The sequence below is a fragment of the Dermacentor albipictus genome, chromosome 8 (genome assembly GCF_038994185.2).
Source record: "Dermacentor albipictus isolate Rhodes 1998 colony chromosome 8, USDA_Dalb.pri_finalv2, whole genome shotgun sequence".
Taxonomy (NCBI): domain Eukaryota; kingdom Metazoa; phylum Arthropoda; class Arachnida; order Ixodida; family Ixodidae; genus Dermacentor; species Dermacentor albipictus.
In genome coordinates, this window is record NC_091828.1 from 94,971,866 (window position 1) to 94,995,801 (window position 23,936).

A 23,936-nucleotide genomic window follows, 5' to 3' on the forward strand; every position below is an offset into this window, starting at 1 on the left:
TTTACACGGCAGTACTAAATCTAGCTGCTGTACTAACCCGTGGCTCAGAATCGTTTAGCGGCAAGTAAGATGCAGTAATAAAGTAGTGATTAAATGATCAACGCAATAACAGCGTACTTAACTGACATTGTTTGATATTGGCTGCTAGCAGAGCTAATTTGCGAGCTGTTAATCTACAACACTGTTACATTTTAGCTTTAAAAAACGACGTCATATGTTTCCACTTTCAAATAAATACAACTTGTCATTAATGCCAAACCGTTAGCCTTCTTTTTTTTTTTTTATCAACTGCGGCTTGTTACCAGCGCCCTCGTGGGATTCTAAGCCTTTAACTTTGATGAATCCACGTCGAGGCCTGGCGGGAAGCTCCGAAAATAAATGGCGGCCGCCGGAGGTTGGCAGATCGGCTAGGCGACTAAAGCAGTGCAGTTATTCTTTCTTTCTTTTTTTTTTAATTACTCTTCACTCGTGGACTACCCAGTGGACGAGACCGGATTATGAAAGACACTATGACTGCCATCGAACTGAAGGACCTCGGTAACAAATTATTCACTGCCCGAAAATATGAAGACGCCATATCCTGCTACAGCAAAGCCATCGTAAGTTTCAAGTTCGCATTCGCAATCCTTTCTTCGGTAAACAGTCGTCACGTTTTAGCAGTGCTGCTCCGCGCGGAAGTGACCCTCTGTGAGTGAGCTTATTATCATCAAAGCTGTGGTTGCATTGATTTAGCGTACGGTGTGTAAAAAGCTCGAGGCCAAGACGGTCTTGGGTTTTCTTGGACAGTCGAGCAGTCGCTCGAGATCATCTCGAAAATTGTCAGTTAATCTAGCTCCGATCGCAGCTTCACGAGTTTGGCTATATTATTTAAATAGTCTGCAGCTCGTTGCCACGTTCGGAACTTGCTGCTTGTCAACAAATGGCGCGTTCGACGATATGTAACAGGAGAATTGATGTTCGTTTCAACTGGGAACAGCTGATGCGACGCGGAAGCGAAACGTCCTTTATTGATGGCATTGAAAGAAATTTTAATCCCCCCGTCGTCGCGCAGTTGCTGTGCAGGTTGTTTCGAAGGCCGTTTTCGCCTTCGAACGAACGGAACAAGATATTTTGAAAATACGGACTCGTTTTTTTTGTTCGTTTTTGTTTTGAATTCCGAGAGCGAACTCCCCGAGCTGTCATAAACCCCTGTTGCGACCGGATTTGACGCATTTTATCTCATGCCGAGCGTGTTTGTTTTGCTGTTTTCGTTTTCGATGGAATTCACGTCGTGCGACCAGACGATAGCGGCAGAACTAGCTTTTTTTTTTTTCTTTAACGTCGTCGGCAATTATTGGCGTGCCTCGAACGATCGGCAAGGCGTCTGAAACGATGCAGTCGATCGTCTGTGGACGTGACGTTTGATTGAAGCGCGGGTGGAACCCGTTCGGTCGGGCTGGCTCGGTTGACATCTGCGTCGCTCCGAAGACTCGCAAGAGACGAAAGCCAATTAATTTCTGCCAAACTCGAGAGACTCGTCGCGTACGAGCGAAATGATCGAGCTTCTCTCCCGAGATATTAAAACATCCGGTTCCTCCGTCCCGGCCGAACCAGCAGATTTGTTTGTTGGCCGCGCTGCTGGGGCTTCCGCCTCGACGAAAGCCTTTGCGACGCCTGTGTTCACGTTGCGGCTTCCTCGGGCGGCAGTGGATCGTGGATCAGCTTGAAGTCTGCTCGGCGGGGGGTCGGCTTAAGTCTAAAAACAGCCTCATTGTTTAGGGAGAAAAAGAAAAGGGGCTGCAATGCCCCCGGTTCGGCGGGCCGGAGGTGTTCTTTAAACCGCAGCTTCGCCGCGGCTTCCAGTGACATGCCGCTCTGTTTGTGTTTGTCTTTTCTTTTTTCCTACGATTTCCTGGTAAACAGCCCACGTGGGTCGTTCACGCTGGCCTTGTTTGCTAACAGGCAGTACAAGCCCAGTGTTTCACGGTTCAGTTTATTGTTTTATGCCGCGTGCGTCTGTGTTGCCAGCGTCTGGCGCTATCATTAGGCTCTATATCTTGACGTTTCATGCACGCAGTGGTGTCGAAATCGAGCGCCACGTTAGACGCTGGTATTCGAATCTAAACTGTGCAGTTCCTACCTTATATGCTAAATTTTACATTATCTGCGTATGATTTGTTTATCCCCTGTATGGTTACCCCTGTGCGGTAACAACTGCACGTCATTCTGACTTTTTTTTTTTAATTTATGTAAATATTGTTACTGTGTTGAGTATAACCAAGGTGTAGTGATACGACTATGGCAGTGAGTGACCTGTTGTTCCTCTGCTTTCGCAAGCAAATGGTGCGCAAGCAGTTATGCACAGTGCAACTAAGCAAGCTACCTGGCTGTTGTAAACAGACGCATACACTATCGTGCGTTAGTGTGATCTGTGTGGCAGCAAGCATATTTATAGAACCCCCAATTGCTAGCAAAAAAAATATGTTGCGTTACCTCTTTCATAATATTGCTGCTGTGTGCTCAAAATGTGTTCCAAGCGTCAAGCTAGTGCACTTGGTGCCATATTGTGCTATTGGCTGCTTGCGATCTACATGATTGTCGCTGCAACTGAACGACTGCAGGCATAGAATAGCCCAACAACGGAGCACAAATATGACACATTCATCAAAAGCTGCGCTTGATACAGCATGGGCTCTGCTTCTAGCTTTCACTGCCAGCGGACTAATTCTAGAATTTTAGTACTTTCTTTTTTTTTTTGCAGAGCACATAAAATTATAGTTCAGGTTGGGTGAATTCCTGTATAAGAAACCTGTGTGAATTCCTGGGTTATTTTTGCGTGTGTATGTGGGTGGGGGAATCTCAGTAGCTTTCGCTCTGAAGACCTGTGGATGCAAGCTAGCAGCCAGTCTACTTTTCACATTTTTCAATATTGATCTTTCATGTTCATGCAAAAGATAAATAAATAAAAAATCATGGTAGCTTTGTGAGCTGGGTGTCAACTTGGAGCCCTGAATTTATTATCTAGTGGGTGTCTGTTGCAGACCATTAATTGAAGCGAGGTGTGTTTGATGCCTGACCACACAGTTGTCTTATAGCCATATGTCCCTTTATGAGCAAAAGCCTTTTCTGATTACGATGAGTTGGAAGTAGACAGTTGACTCGTTTCCTAATTAGAAAACGAACTTCTATGCCCTGCATATTTTTCAAAACAATGGTGGCACCAGTCATGGCTCTGATGAAGACGAAAGTGCCAGCTGTGCATGCCAGAGCTTGCCTTGCATGTACGGCTTCATCACGAGAGCCATGTCTACATTATTTGACATCAAAACACTAGCAAACTTGCACTTGTACACGAATGTCACTAAAAATGACTAGCTGGCATATCCTGAGCCGACTGCTTTGTTGACCAAGGTAAATAAGGTAGCTTTAGAATTACGAGAAAGGTCTATTCCTTCGTAAAGCATCTCAAAACATGATAGAGTACGAAAGTGTGTTGTCTTTTCAGTTGTCGGTGTCTTTTAGATGTTCACAGTTTGAAATAATCTGGCTAGCCCAAGTCAACATCGTAGACATTTGTCCGCATGGCACTTTTGCTGTGATTGTAGGCATGAACAGATTTTATCAGATCACATTGTCTCATGACAACATTGTTTGCTTTTCTTATGCCACAACTTTGAACTTCAGTTTTCTCATTTACTAATTCTGCCTTCTCTCGAGAAATTTAATTAGCATAATGATCTTTTCCTAAAGTGAAATATAATTAGTATGAAAACAGAACGGGATGTGATTCGCGTGCATCATTCATGAATGTCTGGTTCAGCTGACTGAGGCCAAGGAATGTGCAGGGGGAATGACGGATGGTTTTTTTTTTTTTGTTTTTTTGAGAGTCATAAAGTGATGTTTTATCTTTCACTGGGAAGGGGAGGCAGGGGGTTGCATATCTTCTGTACCAAGAGTACTATCAAGGAAAGTGGCTCTTTTACCATTAAAGAAGTGTAAATTAACCTTCTTATTTTAAAATTTATAATTGCAGAAAAAGAAGCCTTAGGTCGGGGTCCAACTCCAATTTCCTTTATTGAAAGACATATGAAACACAGAAATGTTCTCACTGCTCAAATGCTGAACCGATTTAAATAACAAGATGCACAGTGTTTACAAATCTGTAACTCTGTACCAAAAAGCAGATATAATCAGCTCTGCAAAATGCATCTATTGAAGAACTGAAGCGGACAAATTTGATATGTGAATTTACAGCTCGTAGATTTTTTTTCCAGAAGTCCTACTCGACAAAGTGTATAATAGATCAGTTTTCTCTGCTTCAGATAACTCAAGAGGTTATCAATAGAAGTGTGATATTTTCACTTATTACCGAGTTACAGAGTCGAAAAGTTGGCATTTCAATTTTCTTTCTTCTTCTTCTTCCTTTTTTAACAGTATTGAACAATTCCTGGTTGAATATTCAAGGCATAAGTAAGAATTCTGCATCTTACGTTTGCCAGATCTCGAACTTTTCCTTTTAAATGCAACAAACCTCATCAAAATCAGCGTGGTGAATACTGAGAAAAACATTTTTTCAGTTTTTCAGCGTATTTAGACAGGAGCTCCCGTGCCTAAGCTTGCCCTTAGAGGGCCCCTCACCATGTCCCAGTGCAAAGTTTAGTTATACGCTGGAAGCTGTGTTAAACGCCATCAAAGGAGCGTTTCACTGAAATAATTTTTCAAATTGGTTGATTATTGTAGGAGCTGGAAGAAATCGACTGTCCTGCTACCATGCCGCCGGTGAGGCGAGTGTCACTGCCACGGAAACATTCTGCCCCTCTGCCTCTCGTAGCATTTTCAACTGGTGTACCCTCCCTCTTCTCTCGTACCAGAGCCGAAGGATGTATTGCAGTGTCAAGCCCTGCCTCCTCTTTTTTTTAACCCCTTTTTGCGACGTGCCTTCTGCATTGGATTATTAGTCCTGGTAAGCGACAAAACACACACTGCAAAGAGGCATTTGTGTGTGTGACCGTGACTCTTTCCGAGTGCGGGTTTCTTCGAGAGAGAGGGAGAGGAGGGCACGCAGTGTTTGGTTTTAAATTTTAGCTGTTCTTGCGGGAGCGCAGCACTGTAATACTTTGCAGATGTGATCATCCGTGCATCATGTCTACTTGTTTGTCTGTTTAAATTGGCCAAACCTGGGGAGGGGCGGCTCTGCTAATTTTCCTTCCTTCCTTTTTTTTTCCTTTTTGAGTGCTTCTGTCTCTCAGTTTTACCACCTGCCCGTTTCCTCTCTGCAGATCAAGAGCCCATCCACGGCCACCTACTTTACCAACCGGGCGCTATGCTACCTCAAGCTCCAGCAATGGGAGCTGGCGTGCCAGGACTGCCGGCGCGCGCTCGACCTGGACCCCAGCTCGGTCAAGGGCCATTTCTTCCTCGGTCAGGCACTGCAGGAGATGGACAACTACGACGAAGCCGTCAAGTACCTGCAGAGGGGTGAGTCACCCGCTCCTCAGTTTCATTTTTGACCCAGTCGCAACGAGCAAGCCATCGTGAGCGAGTTCTATTGAAAGTAACTTCCCAAATCTTTCTTTGCTCTTTCTCTGGCTGTGTTCCAATACTCGCCGTTAGTGGCAAAGTAGACAGCTAATTGAACAGTCGCCATCTTAAGTCTGATTCCAATTGTGACGAAAGCGTCAAAGAAGACAGCATCGAAGTCAAGAACGATGCAGGCTACCTTACTGTCAAACAAGACGGCAGCTGAACAGAAAGCTTGGAAACTCAACAGGAAGGTTTGCCTGCACACAAGAAAAGAAGTCATGCTTTCCTATGGGCTTAATGTAAGCTACATTGTGTTTTCATAAGTTGGCACATGTAAAGTACTAAAATAGTGCATTTCATAGCCATTTCTTGTCCTCTCATGGTGGCGTCGCGTCGTAGTGAAGTCTTCGGGCGGTTTCAAATGCATTCCATTACTTGCACTCAGAGCCGTCTTATTAGCCATCTGCCTGGCCCGTCTCTTATTCTGGCCAGAATTAAAACGCACCTTTTCAAGATGAAACTTGTTTTTGTGTATAAATATACTTCTTGCTGGGCTCGTTGCTGAAGTGCAGCTATTAGAAGAGTGGCCACCAATTAACAAACATGCACAGATGATGTATAGATAGGATGAGCGACGCTACCGACTGTTTAATTAGGCCTTCGAAATTCATCCATATAGTAGTTCCTGCCTGTTTTTCATCTGTTGCCTTGTGGTGCTACACATGTCCTCCAGCTATTGTGTGCAGTGTAGAGGCAAATTTTTGGAGGCGTAATGGAGCAGTTGCTGTCGCTTGACCTGTCTGCACTTCATCTGTGTTTGTGTGTCAATTGCACTCCACTTTTAATAACTATGTTTTTACGCAGTGTGCTGTTGTGTGCAGCAGTAGCTGTTATCTGCGCACTCCCCTGGTTATGTTGATGCCCACCGATGTCCAACGCTGGAATCCCAAAGTATTTCACTAGAATGACTAAAGGTTTAGCAGGTTGGTAGGAATTCATGCTACAGAAAGACAGGTGTGCAAACATGGTTTTACGAGTAGAACGAGGAACAGAACGCAAGCACCCGTTATCAAGTGAGAGGCCGCACGATGGCAGAAGAGAAGGAGGACACGAAACTTATCTTCACGTGCTCAAGTATAGGCATCACCAACGCACCAGTCATGGACGCACGCACGCACTCGTGAAAGGTAACCGTTAAGGTGTGACGATTCCTCTTTATGTAATCGAGGGCTGACTTAAGCATGTGCTACCACTGTTAACGGTACACCAAGCCTTGACCGTAATGCGTGCTTCTGGATTCTTATGTCCAAACAGAACTGTACTGTCTACAAATTTCAGAGCGCATTTGCAATTTTGACTGCGTAGTGAAAGGTTAGACCATGTGCCACAGGCAAATGAACGTTTATGCTTGGTTACGCATGCTCTGCCAGTATAGTATGAGGCAGTAAATAAACGGAAAAAAGAGTTCAACGCAAGGACTTTTCCGTGATTGTCTGTTGTTTTTTCGTCTTTGTCTGTTGTTCCACTGACAGGTCACGAACAAATTCTTTGTTGACCTTGTGCAGCCAACGACCTGGCCCGTGAGCAGAAGCTCAACTTTGGGGACGACATCGCGTGCCAGCTGCGGCTGGCGCGCAAGCGTCGCTGGCAGCTCATCGAGGAGAAGCGGCTGCAGCAGGAGATCGAGCTGCAGACCTACCTCAACCAGCTGATCCTGCTCGACAAGCAGAAGTGCGTCGCGCTGCGGTCGGCCACGAAAAGTTTGCGGGACACGGGATTCACGAGAAAGTGGAATTCTCGCAAAATATCTGCACATAGTTTCGAATTCAAAATCTCTGTCTGTCGTTGCGTCTGCGGCCTAGACAGCCAATTCATTAAATTGGAAGCGTCATTCCTTAAACAGAGTGCAAGTTAGCATTTTCATGGAACCCATGTTCCGTAAACATTTGTGGCCAACTGTTTACTTACTCACTTATCTCTCTTTTCTTTTTTTCCTGCTTTTTGTTTTTCCTGCCTCCCATTGAAAATATTAACTTTCGTGAGGGTAGTTTGCCATTGTAAATTCAAGAGGTGTCGATAAACAGGGGCCGTATTTTGCAGTGGTTCATTTCACTTTTTTTTTTTCTTTTGCCCTTTCTTGCTCAACATTTATGAACGCTGGTGCCACCATATCTGCTTACAGCGACAAACATTTACGTTACGAGCAGGCTTTACCTGAGGGCTAAGTCTGATCACCTATCTAAATATATGTAAAACAAATAAACACTCTGATTAGACAGTGATGTAGCTGTGTGGAATTACATTTGCCTCACTTAAGACAGAAAACTGAATTCCATTCACTGTAGGAAGCAGAGTTGTGACCTGAGACCCTGTAGGTTTTAAAGAAATTGGAGAAAATTTAGACATATCAAAGAAAAACAGAAGCTTCAAGTTTTGCAAATTTGTAACTCTCCGTCGAAAACAAATAATGCAGTTCTCTTTTAAATTGCATCTGTTACAACATCTGAAATGGTCAAATTTGATGTGCAAGTTTACTGCTTGCGTGAAATTTTTGCAATTCTTACGAGGGTTTTTTGTAAATTACTGGCTTATATTAGAGTGGTGTATGATACAGCAATTTTGTCTGATCTAGGTGTCACAGTAGATGCAGTTAATGTAATTGTGATATTATGTTTTATTTCTGAGTTATCGAGGTGCAAGCTTCATGCTTCATTATTGTATTTTTATTTTTATTTTCTACTTTTTCCTTTTTTTTGCAATATCGAACAGTTTTTGTTCTAAAATTGATGACATAACTAAAATGTTACTGACCGCATTGAGTAGGTTCTAACTTTTTCTTTTAAATGAAACAGACCTTATCAGATTCAGTGCAATGGCTGCTGAGCAAAACAATTTCTCAGTTCCCGTGTATTTAGGCAGGAGCTCATGATGTTATACATTTAACATTCTGGCTATGATCACTGCTCAGGTTTGACACGAAGACCAGCACAATTCATTTGATTATTATCAGCTAGATGCGCAGTATTAGCTACTTTGTTTCGGGAACATGGAGAAAATGCACCTGTAACTTACGGCGAATTCGAGTGGCGGAGTCGGCGCAGCTTTTCCTGCTCTTTTTCGAAAAAAGTGTGTTTTAACAAAAGATCGAGAGCACATTTCAATCCGCAATCGCTTTGTGGAGCAGCCTAGGCTGCTCCGCAATAACTGGTGCAGTGGGCCAGGACTGTGCATCGCATATTTCCTTTTTGCATGCATTCTTGTTCTTTCACTGTTCACCAAACTTGGTAAGCAGTCTTTCTTTACAACTCGTCATACTGCAGGAGCTGTCGATGCGTCATTTGACATTGATTCCACAGTTTAACTGAGAAAACACTTATGAACACACTTTTTTCAGCCAGCAGCATTGAGGAAGAAGCATCAAGGTCAGCTACCGTGCCGATGTCAATTGCGCTTGCTCAGTCGGGTCCCACGGAGTGTTGGCGTCACCTGTGAAGTGTTGGCTTCATTGTGATGCACTGGAGCCTGTTTTGACCGAATGATGGCACTTGGCAAATAGCTGTGCTAAAATAGCTGTAAATGGCGCGAGAACCACACCGAAAACTATGGCACAACCCTGGCTCTAATATTATGTAATGGAGCACAGAGAGATCTGCAGTAGACCTGAAGGCCAAGGCCTGACGTGTTACGACAAGGAAGTAGAATTGTTTGTAGTGCAGAATTGCAGTGTTTCTCTCATGCGCTATGGAATTGTGCATGTAATTCTGTTCTCGTTCATTTTCCAGGAGGGTGCAAGAAATGAGGATGAAGGGAACACGCGAGGCGGACATCGAACGGGTGGAGGCTGCACTGGTTCGTTCATGAAACTGCTGCTTCTTTTCTGAAGTTCGTTTTGCTGCCTGATGGTGATTTCCTCTGTACTAAGTTCAAAGCTACTCTTAAATTTTTCAGTGACTTTAAGAAAATTTGACATCCTCTTTTATGTTCAACTTCTTTTAGAAGCTCGTGGTGGCGCAGCCAGATTATTAACCAGTGGTTACGTTCACAGATACTGTATTTCATGAGGTACAAGGGTTTGCACATCTTCATTTGAATAATTTAGCCCCAAGTGCATGCAGGGAAGTGCATTTCCAACTTGGAATGAGGGAAGGGGAGGGTTCTGTTGTGATATGTTGTATTGATAAAGTTTCAAACATTATGCTTTTATTTGCATGGGTCATATGAGCAGACTCTTCCATGGATTGGCGATTGAGGGTGCAGCCATGGGCAGGGGCACTGTAACGTAAAGCTATTCCAAACTTTTCTATTCCAATTCTGCAATCGGCCCTCCGTGATTGGCCGAAAACTTTTTTGGACAACCCCCACTTAGCCTGATAGCTCGATAGCTCGATAGCTCCCCACCTGATATTACATGTGCACACTGATTATGCATGATTGGACCGAACAAAAGGAAAAGTTATTTCTGATTCGACGCCTTTTCGCAATTAGCCCTCAGCTATTGGTCAAAAGTTTTCAGACTGCAGCCAATTCATCGCGTCAAAGTGATGTGTACGTGTTAAAGATGTATTAATATGCCGAACAAAACTGAATTTTCTTCTGAATAGCCGCGGGCTGCCCCGTTCCGAAAGGAATAAAAGATGGTTGCCACCGATCGCTAAGGCACTGGCTACTCGCACCTGCCTGAGAGCATGGGTTTATTTGCGTACAACAAAACCTTTTGCGTGGCCGCGTAGTGTTTGGAGCACTTTCGGCATGTTTACCACCTGGCTCTGCCAACTCTTCTTTGCTGAGGATCCGTTTTAGCGGCATTCTTAACCTTCCGTTGCATGCCGCCGCGATTTTCGACCAGCCACCGCAAGCTAAGTAAGGGAAAGCTGACCAATCGCAAACGCCGGCACTACCTTCTTCATTCGGTTATCGATTTTCAGTGCACTGGCGTGGCCCCATCGAATCCCTCTCCACTTGAGCATACGCCTCGCTTCTTGTCAGCCAATTAGATAAGACAAGCTGCTCAGTGTAAGCAATGTTATTCGTTTTTAAAGCAAACAAAAGTGACTTCTTATAAACGAGGAGAGCGTTTCATTGGCCTTTAGACAACCCTTCGGGTCACCGCCTGATGCTTGCATCGGCGGTTACGCAGATTTGACGTCAGGAGATTGTAACAAAAACATATTGGAATAGTTTTACGTTGTAGGGCCCTAGTTTAGATGCTTCAGAGTGCAGCGCAAGAGACATTGAGTCACTTCGCACATGCAGTGGTAATTTATGTTCAAGCACTGTTCTTCATGACCTGCACATTTTGAAAAGTATAACCACCTCTCTGATGCTTGGACACAGGATCAACGTTAACTTTGAGATGTCCATGAAATGACTGGAACGGCTTTTGTGGTTTCTTTCTTTTACCTTGGGGCTGTACAGTCAAACTTTGATATAACCAACATGGATGTAACGAATTAGCGGATGTAATTAATTAAATACAAAAACTTTCTCACCAATATTAGTGTGTAGTGTAATATGCTTATAACGAATATTGGATATAATGAAGGTATTTTCATTTCGGATACGACTTCATCATGACGACGTTCAACTGTATCTTTTTCTCTTTGCAGGACAAGTACATATCAGAGTTGAACAACATATTTGCAAAAGTGGACGACAAGCGCAGGGTGAGTTGCGTTTATGCTTTGCATCACCACTGAAGGAATAACAAGATCGTCTGTTAGGTTGTGCACCACGCAGCAAACCGGATGGTGGCACTGACAATCGAGCAGTGTACTTTGCGAGTTTGTATAACACATAATTAAGAATCTGCAAGGCACATGGGTTTTACCAAACCCATAATGATCAGTGGATTAGGGGCTGCACTAGTAATGTTGCATACCTTGTTTGAATGCTTCCACATGCGAGGCACAGACCAACATTTTTTTAGTGTGTGTGTGTGTGACACACACGCACGACAATGCACCTGGACAGTGCGCGCGTGTGCTTTTCAGGCGCATTGTTTTGCTGTCCCGAATACTTTACAAAGTGCGGGGAGAATTAGCAAATTTTCGCTGCAATATGTAAGGTCCAAGGAACTCTGAACCTTACTCCGTGTAATTCTCTGTTGCTTTGCTATTACTATCAATTCTTCCCCTTTTGGGTGAAACTGCAGTCTTATTCCTTCAGTGATGGCGGTTTTTTTTTTTTCTTACGTAGAACACTAAAACCTTCTTGTAGGCAGCCTCGCTTCTTACACTTCAGTTTCCAGCGCCTGAGTAGTAAAGCATTCATCATCTACGTTTGTTCCTTATCAGCCTGATAAATGTGTTAAACTTTTTTTCTCTTTCGAATGTTCCAACATTGGGAAAACAATCTGTTGATGTGCAGAAGCGAGACGTGCCAGACTACCTGTGCGGCAAGATCAGCTTTGAGATCATGCGCGAGCCCGTCATCACACCCAGCGGGATCACCTACGACCGCAGAGACATCGAGGAGCACCTACAGGTGACTCACTTTTGCTTCTGTCTGTTGCCAACAACAGCTTCTCTTTATCCCATGCTGTCTCGTGCAAGGTTTCTTTTGCACCAAGTTTTCCCTTACATCTTTTGTTCACAGTTCTAGTTGTCTAGTCTTCCATGGTGGCAGCGGAGAAAGAGAATTGCATTTTCAGTGAGGTGCCTTAAGGGCAGTGAAATTTTTACATAGCAGTAACGGCATTTCAAGTTTTAGTTTATCACTTTCAAGTGCAGTGGAACCTCGATAATACGATCTTGGCTAATACGAATTTCCAGATGATACAAATTTTTCTGTGGTGTCGGCCAAGCCCCATTTCGTTGCAACGTGCTAGAGAATGGTTGTTACGAATCGATTTTCGACCCACATTGGTTTGTATGAATAAACGCCGCCCCACCGACAGCCGCGGAAGAGAACAGCGCGCAGTCAAGCAATTTCTCCCTTTCTCTTTTCGTGCGGAGGTGCGGACGCGGTGCCGGACAGCACGGAGGCCGCGACTGGGCACAAAGAGTTTGAAGCGATGGCACTTTTGTTGCTTTTGTGCTTTTCCTCCTTTTCCATGTGCCGTCAAACAGAGTGGCTGCTGTGCTTCGAGCCGCGTTCTTTGTGCTTGCGCCATTTTGCCTAGTCGCAGTGAGCTATGTCTCGCAAGCGGAAAGCGCTCTCCTTTAAAGAGAAATTAGACGTTCTTCGAAAGGTCGATGAGGATCCCAAGAGGAAGGGGACGAAGTTGGCCAACAAGGTAGGCCTCGCAACGCCAACGCTGAGCACAATTGTTGCACAGCGAGACTATCATGAAACACGTGTTTTCGTTCAAGGTCAAGGCGACGCAAATGTAGACCGCTCAGCTCATGAAGCTTGAGGAGACTCTCCTGACTTGGTTTAAAGAAGTAACAGCAGCTGGTGTAAATATTGACGGTAAAGTTTTGCGGGAGAAAGCCGACGAGTTTCCACTTGCTCTGCACATCAATAGATTCCAGGCCTCAGGTGGGTGGCTGCAGCGTTTTAAGACTGGGCATGGTCTCGTTTATAAAAGCGTTTGTGGCGAAGCGAAAAAAGCTGACGAGGCAGTTGTCAGCGACTCGCTAGTGAAGCTGCCATCACTCATCGCGGAGTGTGAGCCAATGATGTTTTAATGCTGATGAGGCAGGTCTGTTTTTGAACCTGCAACCCGAGAAGAGCCTCTGTTTAAAAGGCGAAGCATGCAAAGGAGGCAGAAAAGGCAAAGCGCATTGCAGTTCTCTTATGCTGTAACGTCGACGGATCGGAGAAACTTAAGCTCACGGAAGTTGGCAAGTTTCAAAAGCCCCACTGCTTCAAGCACGAGAGTCACTTGCCGTGCGTCTATCGCACAAACAAAAAGGCGTGAATGGCTGCAGCACTGTTCGAGGAGTTTCTGTCGCTCCTTGACAGGAGGATGGCTTGCAAGGATCGGAAGATTGTTCTGTTTCTTGACCAGTGCACTGCCCACCCGAGGCAAGTAATGCTTCAAAACGTCAAACTTGTCTTTTTACCCCACGAACACGACGACGCACCTGCAACCCCTTTATGCTGGGATTATAAAGAACGCAAAGCACCATTTCAAGAGCCTTCTTGTGTGCCGCCTACTTGCTAAAATTGATCGAAAGGGCGAAGGCGACCTGCGAATAAGCCTCTTGGACGCCATCTATTTCATAGCTATGGCATGGGAACGGGTAACTCCGACTACCGCAGCGAACCGCTTCGGCAAGTGTGGCTTCTTCGGTAGTCCAGAAGAGGTGCCCCGAGAGCCAGAAGATACAATTGAGGATTGGGAATGGCTTAATGTCGAATGCCCAGCTGATGACTTTGCACGGCAGATGACAATCTCGCCACCTGTGCTGTGCGCATGGTACAAGATATTGTCAAAGAGGCCACATGCGAGGCTGCTGATTCTTGCGATAATGGCGATGACATGGGCGACGGCGAAGGACCACCACGGACGGCTGAAACGCTGCACGCACTCGACGTTCTGAGGCGTGCTATGGCAGCAGATGAAATCAGCGACAACATGTGCACGGGTTTTTATGGATTTGAACAAAGCCTGCTAAGTGATCTGACAAAGAAAAAGAAGCAGAAGGACATTAGAGACTTTTTCTTCAAGAGATAAATGCTTTTTACGTATGTGTGCCTGAGTGAGTTCACCTCTGACTCTTTAATTTAGCTAGTTTTAATTGTGTTTCGATGATGCGAATTTTGGCTAATACGAATATTTTTCGTGACCCTGTGAGATTCGTATCATCGAGATTCCACTGTATAGTACAGTCCTAATGGTTACGAAAGTAAGCATAGCAAGGTTAGAAAAGCTTGCCTTACTACAGGAATATTGCTCTCTATAACGTATCTTTGTTGCAGTGGGGGTGTTTAGGTATCATTTGTTGTTTAGTCACACGAGTAATTCGTAGAAAACGAGGCCAGCATCCTGAACACCTTTAAGGGTAGCAAAGATGTCAGCGCTGTTTTTTAAGCCACCTATTCAGCACGACAGCAGCAAAAGAGCCCAGCCAGCTGCCATGGTCAGGAAATTCTGGAAGGGTTCACAGAAAAAGCTTTCCTTTAATAATAGTATGTACTTTTGATGCAATCTCGCGGAGCTGCGGGGCTTGCAGTTGTCTTTCTTATTGACGACCTTTAAGTGGCACCTTTAGCAAATGGCACATGCACCTGGAGGTGTTCAGTGTACGTGATGTAAATCCCAGACTACAGCCTCCCTATATTTCCGCCGTGCCACAGGCGCTGTCTAACCTTGGAGCTTATGTAGAAGCGACTCGCTGGTCATCAACGTCCCGATCCTGCCTCATCTTCGGCGAGTGGTGACGGCTGTGTTCTTGTTGTTTTCAGTTTTGGTATCAAAAACGTCCTTTTTTTTTCTTTCTTTTGGAAACTTCTTGTGATCCATCCACTCGTATTTCAAATGTTAAATTAAAATCCAGGGTTTTGCAAAATCCTGTCTGGTTGGGAAGAGGCATGATAAAAAAAAAGAGAGTTGTCTTTTTTTTTTCGTTAAATGTAAAATTTTGCCCAGAGGCTGCCAAATATCTAGGCTGTCTGAAACTGCACTTTTTTATGTACTAGTCCAAATTTTCATTGCAGTTTGCCTTTTTAATGTTGCCATTTGGTGCTCATTCTGACCCTCATGCTGCCAGGTGTTATATCCTGCCAGTTAGCTTGCCAGCTGGTGGTGCTGAATTTGATCTCCTGACCAGGACACAGGTTCATCTGTGAAGCACTCACCCCATACAGAATGCGTATGGGCTTCCACCATAGCTTCATGCTAACATTCAGGCAGATGATTAGGGGAACAAAGGGGGCTTAAGTTTTAGTACCAACCATAAGAAGCCGTAGAAGCAATGAAAGTTGAGCAAGTCACTAGAGTTAGGTGCACGTCAAAGAACCCCAGGTGGTCCTAATTTCCGGAATCCACCACTACGGCTTGCTTCATAATCAGCAAGTGGTTGTGGCACGTAAAACCTCATAGTTTGTTTTGAGCTAGTCTGTTTGAATTCATTGCGGCTGAAATAGCGCAGGGGAAACATGTATACATAGAAAAAAGGACAAGCGAAGGCACTGACTTTCAAGTATATTTATGGTCACATGCGTATGAAACCAAGAGACAATTGCGCGAAGAACTGTGTGGGGAAAGATTGTGTTTTTTTTTTTTTACTGGTACAGTTATTAGAAATGGTTAAATTTGTAGTGCAGGTAATATCCCTTCCAAAATAAAAATAAAATGCAAATAGAAGAAAAGAAAATTTCCTGGCAGGAGCCAAACCTACACGTGCTTTACGTGTGCAATGCTGTACCAACTGAGCTACAGTCGTGACTGTCGCCATGACAGTCATGACTGACAGTCATGACTGTCATGACAGTCTTGACTGTCGTCATGTGTATGTGTACCTGTGTGTGTGTGTGTGTGTGTGTGTCTGTGTGTTTCTGTGTGTGTGCACACGTGCGCGTGCCTGATTGAGGTGGTTGGCAGCCCTTTGTTTTGAGAGAGTGAAGAGGCTCAATGTTTTTGCTCTGGCAACTCGCATGCAAGCTGCCGTCTTGCAGTTTCGTATAGTGCCTAAATAACCGGTCTCCCTTTTTTAATCGCAAACAGAGGGTCGGCCACTTCGACCCAGTGACGAGAACACCGCTGACCCAGGACCAGCTGATTCCAAACTTGGCAATGAAGGAGGTGGTGGACGGCTTCCTCGCGGAAAACGAGTGGGCCCTCGACTACTGAGAACGCCCCACCCGCCGTGACTTTGCACAGGACCGTGCGCTGTCCCGCCAAAAGTCACCCGCTTCGATTTCATGTCACCACCTGCTTTCCTCGCTCTTCACAAGACCGAGCTGGCGGGCGCCTCCATAAGCTGCTGTGCGTGTGTCGCGCAGCTACCAGACGGCGGGCTCTTTCTTTCCTTTCCTTTCTTTTTTTTCTTTGTCCACACCTGTCTGTTCTCAACATGCCCGCAGTTGGTCGTCAGGTTTCCCCCACGAAATCAGGTCTTGAACAAGTCCTGCATATAGATCGGTCTCTCATGTATATGAGTGAATGATTTATGCACTCTCACTCCGGCAACAGCTGTGAATTGCATTGTGCGAGCCTCTGCTGTGTAATGGTTAGTAGCATGGCTTCACTCACTCTTTGAGCATTCCGATTACGAAATTAACGAGCCGTTGAAGCAGCATGTTGTTCAGTCTTGCCTTGATTGATTACGCTGTGTCATATTCGTTTCACCCAACGTCTTCAACACCAGTACTTGAAATGCAACGTAATGGCAAGATCGTAGCCTGAAAGAACAGCACACTGTGGCCTCTGGAAGAGTCTGCAATCACAGATGAGTTACAGTTGCAAAGTCTTGATTTCCATCAGTTTCAAATGGAAGGATTACAGGGGGAAACTGGTGGAAGGCCTTGGTCCTTCTGTGTGTAGCTGTACCACACGTGCTTCATAGAAGCTTGCACTGAAGAAGTTTCTTGTGTTTTCCTACAAACTTAAACGAATGGTTTGGAATTGCTGGAAGCGGCCTCATCCACAGTGGACATTGCGAACAGAACAGATGACGACAAAGGAGATACGAGAAAAGCTGGCACTGTCCCCCTTCTCGTCATCTGTTCCGTTCTCACTGCGCTGGTCGCGACGACCTCATGGTTACCACCATAAGCGTCTGATGGAATGTTTTGAAATTGCGAGGTTCGGGTGAGTTTCTTGTCTATGTCTGAAGAGGCAGCGGGAAAGTTGACGTGGGTGTGTGCAGCCTGTCAGTCTTGTCGCTCTGTGTCAGTGGCCTGCTGCCTTCTCTCCAACCGCCCATGTAAAGGTATACGTTGTACATACATGCAGTGTCATGGGCGTGATGAACCATTACTGCCCTAGGGCATCCGCGTAACTCTTCGAATGGTCCCATAGCTCTAGGTTTGCTTGTCCCATACCGCACTAGCCTTGGCACTTGTACGCTCTACTGCAGCCATAGAGTCCAAAGTGGCAAAAAAGCCCAGTGGTACCCGGTTCCAGGAATGCCTGTTTTCAGAACTTGGTGTGTTGTAAACGTAGGTTTGTCTGGGCATGCCGTTTTGTACACTGTTATGAAGTGGGGATCTGGGTTTTCCCATTATGAAGCCTTGCGTTCACTTGTATGGCTTTGTTCAGGAGTGTGTAGTGGTGGGACTGTCGTAATACTGCAGCAGTCACCGACACTGGCTTCCTTGCGTCGTAAGTGCGGAATCAATGTCAGTACCATTTCTTTGTCAAGCTGTGGATGATTTCCACATATTGCACCTACAGAGTGGTGTGGTGCAGCCTGTCATCTTGATGGCATTATGTGACTGTCAGCTCACATAGTGTGTGGTAAAAGTGACACAATGTTGGATTGTTGTTGTTGCTGGCTACATCGGTTCAGAGTGTTTGATTTCTTCAATGGATTTGGATGCGGTTTGATCTTGTAAATAGTCTGACAGCAATCTGAGTAATCTGACTGTTGAACTGAGCTCTGGCACTCCATCTTTCTTTTGACCTTGCAGTTGGCAAGTCAAGACCAACGTTGCTCTGTGTATGTGCCCTTCCCTGTGCGATGCCATCAGCCATTCTAGCACATTTTGGACTGGAATAATGTGACGATTGTATGCCAGTTCACAGTCACACTTAGGCAGTAGTCCTAGTGGTGCTCCGTCTACGTTATCACCAGAATTAGTCCGCCATGAGTGATGGATGATAGGAGAGGGCGAAAGGATCCCTGCCTTCAAGTTTTAGACACTCGAAGCAAAGTGAGCTAGGGCCAAGGGAACGTACCTCGAGGAGAAACCAGCAGAGGCGTATTTTAAGCCAATAGCATTGCATGGGATGCGGACACAGCGAGGTATTGCTTGCACTGCTGCTGCTTGAAATTTGATTGGCTACTTGCAGCCTCAGCCAGTTTGCCAGCTCTTCGTTAAATTGGGAGGTGGTTCTGGATTGATGACCGCATTGTGAAGACTTCGTAACTCTACAGTAAACCACAAAAGCCATGCTTAATGCTACATTAAAGTCAAGTATTCGGAAGGCGAAAATTGGTAGCCACTGTGAAAATGTGACACTAGCTTTCTTGGCATATAGCATGCCTCCATTTAGAACCGGTAAACTGTAGTCAATCACTGAGGTCAAAAAAAGTTGCATCGCGGCAGAAAACTAACGCAGTTGTGTCATTTTTCATTGAATCTGCCAAACTTGCTGGTGCTGCTACGTCACATGGTTCTGTTGGCTCCATTTTGCGGTAGTGCGGGTAGCCTTTCCGTATGAAGCTCGGGACTCAAAACAGTCGGCAGAGCTCGACGTCCGAAGTTGTTGCAGCCGTGTTTATCGTTGACGATCTAAACTGCGGATGAATTGCGTGGCCCTTTAAGTTGCAGTTTTCTCAGAAACTAAGCAATCTGTTGGCCAGGGGTGGCACCAGGATTCTTTTGTTGGAAGAACAGAGCATGATTGTCCACATTCGTTACGATTGTAGGAGCGTGTTCTGTCACTTGGCACTCCACGGTGCTAGGGGGGGGGGGGGGGGGCGCTGTTAGGGGGCCATTAGGAATTATTGGGGGATCACTTGGTTTCCTAGAGCCGCTACCGCTCTTGGCCCCCCCCAGAAAAATGTTTCTGGAAGGGTAACGCGACATCGATGGATTCAGTGCTTGCCTTTTTGTGTGTCTCAGCAGGGAACGCTAGCATGCGACATCCTCCCCACTTGTTTCTTTTCCCGGTGTCGCTTGGTGCTGGAAATAGCTGCCCATTTCATGCATGCGTGGCACAAGCGTGAAAACTCTGCACTGCTGTTGGAAAATGACCCAGGTCAGTATTTGACCCACGTCATTGTTGACCTGGGTCAACACTGACCTGGTCAGTGACCTAGGTCAACACAAATGACCCAGGTCAGTGTTGGAAATGACCCAGGTCAAAAAGTATTTGCTCAGAGGACACATAGCACACTAAGTATCTGCGTTACAGTTGGAACGAAGCAGTTGGCTTCTATCACGCAGCAGTCTTCAGCGCTGCAGGCACCAAGTGTTTTGCAGCATTTTCTCTCTTTCTCTGTTCCTGATTATTTGTGCTTCGGGTAGCTGCTCTGCACTGACTTAAGCGAAGTGCAAGCTTTGAAACACTGTGTGAGTGGTGTGTGTATGTTCATGCATTGAAGTACCGAAGGGAAAGTGTGCGTTGGTGAATGAGAGTCATAAACGATACTGCCGCTGCCTCTGATAGCAGTCGTGTATTTGCGCAAGGCAACCAAGGCGACTGTCTGATCGACGTTGATGTTGGTACGTGTGCAAGGTGTGAAAGTGAGTGGACTGGGCTGCCACATCTTTTATTTGCTTTCTTTCTTTTCGAGATCGAGTTAAAAGCGATATGTGTAAATAAACACTGGTCGAGTTTCAAACTGTTAAACCGAGTGCCTTTCTTGTTTCCATGTTTGGTGAAGTCGTCCTGCTATGTACAAACCTGTTTAGGAAGTTTGGACGCATGCCAAATTCCAGTTTTCCTATATTTATTGACGAAAAATGCAGAAATGCTCTCATTAAAAAATCACTTGAGGCAGTTAAAGGGACGATGCTAAATTGAAGCAATAAGTCAGTTTAGACTGATAAAGTAGCCTTTGAAAGGTCAAAAGCGTGGCAGTTTGGGCGAGTTGGTATGTCATGACTGTTTTAGGCTTGTAGCGCAGCTCAGAAAGAACAGATAAGGAAGGAGGTAGGGGTAATCAAAGGGAACGGAAAACAGAGTGAGCGCTAACTTCCAACTGATGGTTTATTTCGTGACACAAGACTACTTATACACTCGACAAACCATGTGACATCAAAAGATTACAAAAAGAACCAAGCAACAAAACCGATAGTAACCAAGTGGCAACATATTCAGACAGCCTGTGGCTGCAGTCGGAGATATGCCAATTCATTGCTTGATAATGATAATGAGGGTGAGCTTACACATGCATGGCCCAGACCAATGATAGCCTTTGCTTCGATCATTTCTCTTGTAAGCTGATTACGACTATGACCTAGAATGACGCATTCCTCTAAGACAGGTTTGCAACCACACATTTTGCAGTGCTGCGCAAGAAACCCCCCAGCTGTAATACAATTCCTGGCATTGTAACCATGTTCGCGCAGCCTGTCATTCAGACATCGGCCAGTTTGACCAACGTAACGTTTTCCACACTTGAGTGAAAAACTATAAACAACACAATGTGCGCAGTTAACGAACTTATTTTTGTGGTTCTTATCTCGGGAAACAGGAGCTACCTTATTCGGATTAGTGATCTTGCAAATCCTCATGAGCTTGTTAGGGGCAGAAAACACTACACGAGCATTCGCTCGCTGGGCGATTTTCTTAAGATTATGCGAGATGGTGTGAATATAAGGGATGATGCTTGTCCTACCCCGAGTAGCTGCAGGATTATCTGCGTGCAGGTTGTCTTTTCTACACTCTCTTAGAATTCGTTCTGCTATTGACACTTGTAGGGACCCGGGATAACCAGCCTGCGAAAGCCGTTCGCACTGAGAGGCAAAACTAGACGAAACACTATGGTGGCACGACTTTTTCAAAGCATTATTAAGGCAAAGGCTAGCAATGCCTCTCTTGACCAACTTAGAATGGGCAGAAGGAAACGGAAGAAGTGGTTTGTTAGCATGAGGTTCATAGTACCAGCACGTATGAATATCCGAACAAGCTAGGCGCAGATCCAAAAACCGGATCGTATGATCCTGTGGGAGCTCGTAGGCAACGATAAGGGGCGCAAGGCATTCCTTGACTATTGGCACTGCCGAGGCAACCTCAGTCTCAAGGTCAGCCGGAGAACACTGAACACAAAACAAAAAATCGTCCACATAACAAAATATTTTTAAAATGTTAGTCTGGTAAAGGTTCACTGACATGGTTACGTCTAGGCGAGCTAAAAATAAATCACTGAGGAGCGGGGCAATGCACGAACCAATGCATACTCCGTTTTTCTGCAAATAGATGGTGTCGTTCCATGTAATGAACATTGATGACAAATAAAAGCTCAAAAGTTCTAAAAAGTGATTACTAGACAGCCCAGCATTATTTTGAAAACGGGTGACGCCAAATTCATCAATTGTCTGCGAAATAGCTGAGAGCAGGTCATTGTGAGGAAGAGAATAGTAGAGGTCCTTCACATCGACGGAGAAGACTTGAAAGCCTCGATCAGAGTTGTCCTTTAAAAATTCAATTACTTCATCGGCATTGCGTATTAACAACGGGTCATGCACGGGTAAAATGGCTAGCTTGGCCTGCAGAAAGAGTGCGACAGACTTCTGCCACGTGTCCTTCTCTGAAACAATAACACTTGACGGGACGTCAGGTTTGTGCGTTTTCGCGCTAAAGAACATCTCTAGGTGATCTCATTTGCTGCTGGCAATGTTTCTCAACATTTTGTCCAAGTTGCATTCCTTGCAAAGTTTCTTAGCCTTAGCTTTTACCTTGCTTAAATATACTGTATCCTGACGCTTAAAAACAGCGGAAATTGCCTGACCAACTTTTGCGTGAAAATTCCCTTCTGAGAGTACAGAGAACCCGCCTTCTTTATCTGCCGGTAACACACAAATCGAATTGTCACGCAGATAGTTAGCTACACGTCTCAACTTGAGACGTGTAGCTAACTAACTAGTTGAGACGCGAGTTTGTATAGGCGTTCTGTGGCTTTAGTTCTCGAGGGGGCCCCTATTCAAATACAAAGGAAAGAAGAAATAGTTTTTCTCGGCAACCACCGCACCGAATCTGATGAGGTTTGTTGCACTTGAAAGTACAAAACACTAGTGACTCTTAGTGGCCGTTGCAAGCGTCTTTTTTTATTATTATTTCGGTCGTCGATTCCTTCATAAATAAAATTTGCTGAGGATCACAAATTTTCAGAAAATAAACTATCAAATTTACAACTCTGTAACTCTGCAATTAAAAACGATACGACATTTCTGTCAACTGCATCTAAAACGGACCAACTTGATGTAACTTAAATGGCTCTTGAATACACCACTAATCTGTAAGTGATTTTTGCAATGGCCTCGTAAACGTAACAAATTCACGTTAAAGGGACACTAAAGGTTACTATTAAGTCAACGTGGGCTGTTAAAATACCATCCCAGAAACCTCGAAACGCTTGTTTCATGCGAAGAAGAGATTTATTCAAAAGGGAGTTTTAGAATAGGGGCCCCAATATTTTGGGGCCCCAAAGAGCTTTGCGGGTGTTAGCGTTGGGGCACGCAGGAGTGAAGAGGTCTTGCGCTGACAGCGCCACTACGGCGTTTAAGAAAAACGATTAAAAATGATTAAATAAAATATTCCATTTTATGATATAAACAGTAATCTTGACTTGCGTGTATTCATGTTTAATTACGATTTAGAGGTTATTCTTCAAGCAGCAAACAATTAGTTATGCTTAGTTTTGAGCAACAAAACCAACTTTACGTGCCTTCACCAGCCAAGCTTAGCCGTGTTAGGCCTACGAGCCATAAAATCCACACTCGAATTCGTAATCAGCGGCGTCTAATGAATCAATCTTCATAACATACGCTAGTTGAGAGAAAGCGATAACTGCAGTCACTTCTAGCTTGCGAACTTCACGCGTTACCGCGAATCGAACCCAGTTTGGTGCTAGGTTAGAGCCGTCGCTTCGACGGGTGCCGCCATGTTTGTTGACGCAAAGCTTTTGGGAACGCTATTTGAGCTCCCGCTAAATCGGTGAAATAGCGTTCCCAACGCGAAACCCAAACGCAGTTTGCGTCTCGCGCATGCGCAGTGGCTTCGACGCTATTTCTTTGGGGCCTCAAAACGTTTGGGGCCCCTATTCTAAAACTCTCTAAAGAGAAAATGCGTTCTGAAGCGCTCGCGTACCTCTAGCGCAGTTCAAATCGCCCGCCCTTTGATCGAGGAGTGGTGACGTCATGGTCTCATAGTGACGTTGCGCCGTCGGCGAGTAAAACGGCGTATGCAGACGGCGCTACGGATTTTCTGCGCAAAACGCAAACGCGCGGCCAGAAACAGAGCCGACAGCAGCACGACAGCGGAACTATGGTGACTAGCGGAAGGGAAAGCGTGCGACGATAAGCTGGTTCTTTACTTTATGGCGCTAACTTTGACGCTCGTTGCAATGGACGACCCTGACAACGACACATTGGCTCGCGATGCTGGGCTCGACTTAGCGATTTAAGCACTGATGAAAGTGACCTGCTGCTGAGGGCTCGCGCTGCCGGCGTCGTTGCGTACTACATACGACGGCAACTGTATGACATCGCTGTACATATTCGCACACTTGTAGCTTCCTGAAAACCAAATGCCGCACTCACCGCACTGCAGGTCGGGGCTGCAGTTGTTTTTACGCTTCGAAGAATGCAGGCAAGACCGACGGAACAGCGATACGGGAAAGCATGGCTTTGAAAGGCACTACACACGACTTCAG

At 45.2% G+C, this 23,936-nt stretch overlaps 1 protein-coding gene across 1 annotated transcript; it reads left to right on the forward strand.

The window, feature by feature from the left end:
- The first annotated feature begins 345 nt into the window (after window positions 1–345).
- STUB1 (STIP1 homology and U-box containing protein 1) lies at window positions 346–19,909 on the forward strand. The gene is made up of 7 exons (XM_070523766.1): window positions 346–599; window positions 5,259–5,457; window positions 7,068–7,233; window positions 9,285–9,351; window positions 11,109–11,165; window positions 11,869–11,985; window positions 16,115–19,909. The coding sequence occupies exons 1-7, from the start codon at window positions 498–500 to the stop codon at window positions 16,238–16,240; spliced, it is 834 nt and encodes a 277-aa protein (XP_070379867.1). The 5' UTR covers window positions 346–497; the 3' UTR covers window positions 16,241–19,909.
- Window positions 19,910–23,936: the final 4,027 nt, after the last annotated feature.

Excerpts from the sequence above, each read along its gene's own strand:
- STUB1 (XM_070523766.1), top strand. The coding sequence starts at position 498 with ATGAAAGACACTATGACTGCCATCGAACTGAAGGACCTCGGTAACAAA. Across the intron at positions 600-5,258 it reads CCTGCTACAGCAAAGCCATC|ATCAAGAGCCCATCCACGGC; the intron begins GTAAGTTTCAAG and ends TCCTCTCTGCAG. Across the intron at positions 11,986-16,114 it reads ACATCGAGGAGCACCTACAG|AGGGTCGGCCACTTCGACCC; the intron begins GTGACTCACTTT and ends AATCGCAAACAG.